At 48.9% G+C, this 5,728-nt stretch overlaps 1 protein-coding gene across 1 annotated transcript in view; it reads right to left on the bottom strand.

Annotated features, from left to right (window-relative positions):
* Positions 1–357: 357 nt before the first annotated feature.
* The window catches only part of LOC118748360 (ras GTPase-activating protein raskol-like), a 26,935-nt gene continuing 21,564 nt past the window's right edge, over positions 358–5,728 (bottom strand). The window contains exons 2-6 of the mRNA XM_036482733.1: positions 5,476–5,649; positions 4,199–5,389; positions 1,695–4,127; positions 1,279–1,624; positions 358–1,202 (exon numbers count right to left, since the gene is read on the bottom strand). Of these exons, the coding sequence (XP_036338626.1) occupies positions 962–1,202; positions 1,279–1,624; positions 1,695–4,127; positions 4,199–5,389; positions 5,476–5,649 (4,385 nt within the window). The 3' untranslated portion in view covers positions 358–961. The remainder of the gene's footprint in view (positions 1,203–1,278; positions 1,625–1,694; positions 4,128–4,198; positions 5,390–5,475; positions 5,650–5,728) is intronic.

Raw genomic sequence — 5,728 nt, 5'->3', positions numbered from 1 at the left:
CAAAGCGTAACTTTTTTTTTGGGCTTTCACGCTTCGGCTGATGAACTTTGTGTGAAAGCTTGAAAGAGAGTGTAAAAAATAAACAGAAGAGGTGAAGTAAATGCAAAAATAAGCTTTCATCCTTTGCCTTAAATTATAAATATGTACACAAATATTGTTCTAATTTTTTATCGATATTATTTTTATTTCATTTTATTCAATTTTTGATTTCAAAAATTTCATTAAAATATGAATACTTAAAAATTTGCGCTTAAAAGCTAATAGATTAAATAAATGTAAACGCTTAGTATTTAAAAGAGTAAAATTAAAAAGAGTTTGTGTATTTTTGGATTATACAAATTTTCAATTCATATTTTTTTTAAATACAAACAAAGGTATTAAGATTAAGAAAAAATGCAGAGAGGTCGTAGAGAGCACAGCAAAAATAAAAACTGCGTAAAGAACAAATTTTTTTTTTTCGTAAAATTGGAATTTTTTTAAAAGCTTAACAACTGATAAAAAAATGAAAATGAAAACATCGAATTTTCATTGAAAATAAACTTTAAAACCAAATCGGCAATACCAACTGGCAGTTCTTCTGAATATTTTATTTAACAATTTAATTTTGGAAAAAAAATAAAATGAAAAATTTTTTTATTTAAAAAAAGTAAAAAATTTTGCAACAAAATATAATATGATAAGCAACCAACGCATGAAAAAACAATTTGTAAGCTTTTAATGATTTCTTCAAACTTAGCGCGCGATTTGAAAGCTTAATGCCTTTTTTTTTATAAATACAATATTTTGTTTTTAATCTACACTACTTTAATCTTTGTGTCATGTTGTCGCGTATGCACTGCGGCGTCAACTACGTACATACATATGCATTAATAATTTAATGTATTCAATTAAAAATTATATATAAATCCTTTTCCTGCTACTACTACAACGACTTCTTTACGCGCTTTCCGCCTTCAAATATTTACTGCGCTTGTTGTTGCTGTTGTGCGCCTCCGCTGCTCGCCAAATTCGCTTGCTGCTGCGCCTGCTGCTGCGTTTCATAGCGTTGCCGCAGCGCTGTGAGCGCGCTCAGCAGCCGACTGTTAGCCGCATCTAGCGCGGCAATTTGCTGACCCTGCTCCTCGATGACGCGCTGCTTGTGCGACAAGGCGAGCGACATCTTCAACTGTTCGCGTCGCAGTTCCTCCTCCATGGTGATGAGCCTGTAACATAACAAAAAAAATGTAGTATTTTCAAGTGACCGCCCGACTCAAGCGCATGCGCGCGCGTCGCACTCACCTATCGATAATACTGCGCATTGTCGACTCCGATTGCATGCTCAAGTTGCTCACTCCACTGCCGCCGCTGCCACCATTGGCGCTGTTGTGTCGATTGAGCCCGAATAACTCATCGCTAGAGTCGCGCAGCTCTGCCTCGTCGCGATCGAGCGTGTGGCGCAGCGTGTCTAAAGTTTCCTGTAGCAGCTGTATTTCACCATTCTGATCAAAGCTGCCGCTATTTGCGCTGCCAGCACTGCCACCTGTACTACTATTGCCAGCGGCCGCGATGTGTTGCTGATGACTGCTAGAGTTGGTATGGGCGCGTGGCTGACGACGGCGCTTGCCCTCATGTGGCGCGCAGTGACCTGTTAGAGTTAAGGAAAACAAAATAATTTAAGTACTTGCATTTTATTGCCTATGTGCTTTCCTACTCACTTTCTGTGTCCGTAGAGCTATCGGACAGTGTGCGTGCCGAGTCCAAACTCAAGCGCCGCTGAAAGCGTCCACCCAAATTCGCGCCACTGTGCACCAAACCGCCCCCGCCACCTGACTTACCGAAGCCATTGTTGCTGAATAGTCCGCTCGCTGCGGTGGAAGCTGCTGCTGCTGCTGGCATGTAACTGCCGCTACTTCCATTCAGCGGAGCGTAAATATCCTCGCGCTTGAATTGCGGATTGGTGCGCGGCACGCGACCGCCTCCACTTGCCGACGACTGTATTGAAATCGGTCCCATGCCCACATTGGCGCCCGAGGATGATGAGCTACTACCGCCGCTGAGTGAGCGCTGCGCTTCCAAGTGGCCATGTGAAGGCGATTTCATTACTTTGGTATTCCCGCCATAGCCATGAAAATTGTCTGCGGAGAGACGCTCTTCAGAGGAAGAGGGCGTCAACGTGCCGCCGTTATTCAAGAGCGCGGCACGCGCAGCTACTAAACCCTTGGGACGCTGCGCGGCATTTGAGCCGAAGAGCTGTTGGTGCGCGGATTGCTGTTGGCCGTTGCTGCCGCCACCACCACCGGCATGGAATCCACTGCTGTAGTTGACACGCTGATGATGGTGATGGTGGTGGTGATGATGTGCGGGCGTTGCGCTCCCTGCAGACTGCTGCTGCTGCAGCTGGTAAGTGGGATTCTTGAATGCCAACGGCGCATTGGCACCATTTTTTTGCTGCTGCAGCTGTTGCTGCTGCTGCACCTCAGTGGGGCTCGACGACTGTGACGGCGGATTGGTGGTGATGCTCTGATAGCCAGACGAGCAGTGGCTGCTTTTAGCCGATAGCTGTTCGCGTACGCTCTTCAGCTGGCCAGCCGCTTGCTGTGGCACATGTGCGCCCGCGGACACAACTTCACCCACAACCGCATGCTCCTCAGCGTACTTGAAAAGGTCGTCCAGGTCCTCTAGATTCATTGGCATATTAGGGTGCGGATTAGAGTCGCGCGCGGCATGCACATGTGCGCCTGTTGCGGGTGGCGGTCTTTGGTATGCTGGCAGCTTATGGGCATGCGGAGTCGAGGCGCTGCTATGATCAGGTATGCCCAAATTCAGTTTGCTTGGCGCGCGCTCGTTCAGCACTAGGCTAACATTCGAATTATGCAACTTTTGACGCTGCTGCTGCGCGGCGGTTTGTTGTTGCTGCAAAAGCGCTGCATTGCCCTTCAGCAGTGGCGTTGGTGACTTACGCACAAAGGCGCTGTTCGTATCCAAGCCGGAAATTTGTATGAACTCGCCGTTGGCTAGCTCATCGTAATTATTATTGTTGCCGCGTGGCAGCGTAGTGGCGCGCAGCATGCTGGCAGCATTGCCGTCGCTCTCATTGCCATTGTGGCTGCTCAAATTGCTGCTACTGGCCAGCGAGGAGGACATGTTGCCATTGCTGGAGCCCATGAGGCCGTAGTAGTGCGCGTTGCCGCTGCCACCGCCGCCACCGATGAGCAAGCGTTCAATGGTGTTGTTGGCGCTAGCGGCAGGTGCGGGCGGGCAATGATGCTGCACGTTTGCCGAGACGAGCAAATTGTGACTGCTGCCACCGCCACCACCATTCAACGATGAAGAGGCTAGCGAACTTTGCGATTGCGCGTGCTGCAACTGAGTGCTCATGTAGCCGCCCGCGATGGAGCTCTGCGAATTTGAGTGTCGCTTGTCGAGACCGCTATTGCTGCCCATGGATATCTGTGACTGCAGCTGATGCGAGTGCGCATGCGCGTGGTGTTGCTGCTGATGCTGTTGTTGTTGTTGCTGCTGCTGCAGCAGCGCATTCACTGTGGGATCGTTATAGCGGAAGATGTTCTTCTCAAGCGAGCTAGGCGTCAAGACGCCGCGCATGATGCCTCGTTCCGCTGGCATGGGCTTTGTGACGACTGCATGCTGGGGTTGCGCCAGCTGTGCTTGGTGTTGTATCGGTTGTTGATGTTGTTGCACCTGCATTGCCATATCCTCGGGATTGCGGTTCTCCTGATTCTCAGTGGGCGTGTGCGAGGTGGAACACATATGCGGCATGTGTTGCAAGAAGTTGTTGCTCTCTTTGGCTTTACTAATCTCATCTATGATGTGCTGTAGTGGGTCGAGCTCATGCTGCCGCGCCTCTGGTAGCTTGCTGATGCTCTCGGTGAGCAGTATGTGTAAAATGGAAAGTTGCTTGCCCTGATCGATGTAGCCCGCCCAGTCGAGTATGGACTCAGGTGGAGCGTGCTCAGGGCGCGTAGAGATCTGTTGGAGGAATTCCTTCATGCGTGGCGCCTCCTGCTCGAGAAAATCGTTGAGAAATTCCATGAAGCTTTCCTTGCCCTGGAAGCGTGTGAAGTTCGCCAGCGTTTGGAGTGTCTTAGCGACGAGCGTCAGATTGCGAGTAGCGCGCGCGGAAGGGAGTTCTGTGCGGGAGTGAGAGTGACAACTATTAATAAAGAACAAATACATATTTACATTCAAGCCTCACACTTACCATTGGTAATGTTGAACAAGCTGGGCGACAGTATCGCTGGGCACAAGAAGCGCAGAAATATGGATGCCGATATCAAATTATCTGCCATATCCAGCCGACCCAACTGTTGCAAGCGCTCGCGAAAGGTTGCAAAGCACGAGCGCAGTTGCTGAGGGAAATGTTTGTGTGACTCGTAGATGCATTGCCAGGCACTGCGTACTGCCGCGCGCAGTGAAGCCTGCTGTCGTTGCAGCGAACCGCTCGCCTTTGTCGGATCCACTTCGCAGTCGCGATCGGATTGTATGATCTCGTTGATTGGCGCCGATAGCGTGTCCTGCAAATACTGCTCGCCTGTGAGTTTGAGAAAAGCTTCCATGCTCTTGGTCGCCAACGAATTGCCGCGGAATGTGAGCCGTTGATCGCCAACTCGCAGTAGATCCAACGCTACGACATCGGTTAGAAAGGCGCCTGCTAGTCCTTGCGCGTGCATTAGCAAGACGAGCGCCTGCCCGATATCCTCTTTGGCTTTAACGCCTATTACCGGCTCGAGCGTTTCGCAAACGCGCTTGTAATTATTCTTTAGATATTCCAAAAAGTCTGCATAAACATTGATCGGCAGTATATCGGTGCTTTGGAAGCGACATTTAATGCGCAGCGTGGGTGTCACTTCCTTGCCATTGCGGTTCAAGCTGTCATTGGACTTCTCACTGAGTATGGGATACCAGTCCTCTGAGAATATGCGGGAGGTAACCTCATGTATGGGTATCTTTACTGAACCGACAAACATATGCTTATCGCGCTTCTTCTTCTTCTCCACCTCGCGGAAAACATTCACTGTGATCACATTGATGTCGGGCACATCGGGAAAATCGAAGTATTCGCCCCAAAAAAGCAAGTCCGTTTGTAGTTTTACGCTGGTGCGGCCGTACAAGGCCTTGTCGAGGTGTAGCTCGCAGAAATATTTCTTCTTTGGTGGCAAATTCTTCGCTTCGTAGATCCACATCTTTAGCGAATTGTCTGTGTGACGCGTGTGGTCGGCATTGGGCGAGATGGATTTACGCAATGAGTATATCCAGAGATCGCGTTCTTGCCGCGAGCCGCAGGCGTAGTAGCGCTCACCACGCGGACCGCCGCGCACTTGGAAACAATGTCGACGGCCGAGTACTGACTGATGTACTGGCGCAACGCCAACGGCGCCGGTGCAGGAGAGATCTGTAAGAGAGATAGAGAGTGGGATATGAGCTGAAGCGTTAAGACAGAGGCAGGCAAAGAAAATTAAAAGTTGCAGCATCACTTACCGATCGAAGACATGACTGCATGACTGGAGAGCAAACTCTCATGTGAACGCGAGCCGCGCAAGCCGCCCGAGCCTCTTTTGGTGCGTTCCAATTTGGTAACTGATTTTGTACGTTTAAGGGGATTTGATCTGAAAGAGAGAAAGAGAGCGATGAGAAGAGTGAGAAAAGTAAGTACTAAAACGTGATGTAAATTTTAAAATTACGTTAAGGAAATTAAAGGTTTAGAAAAGTTGTATTGCGTAAAGATTTACCG

The sequence above is a fragment of the Rhagoletis pomonella genome, unplaced genomic scaffold, assembly GCF_013731165.1.
Source record: "Rhagoletis pomonella isolate Grant_MI unplaced genomic scaffold, Rhpom_1.0 Rhpom_scaffold_00013, whole genome shotgun sequence".
Classification (NCBI taxonomy): domain Eukaryota; kingdom Metazoa; phylum Arthropoda; class Insecta; order Diptera; family Tephritidae; genus Rhagoletis; species Rhagoletis pomonella.
Note: the sequence above shows the minus strand (reverse complement) of the source record. Positions and strands in the feature narration are given on the sequence as shown.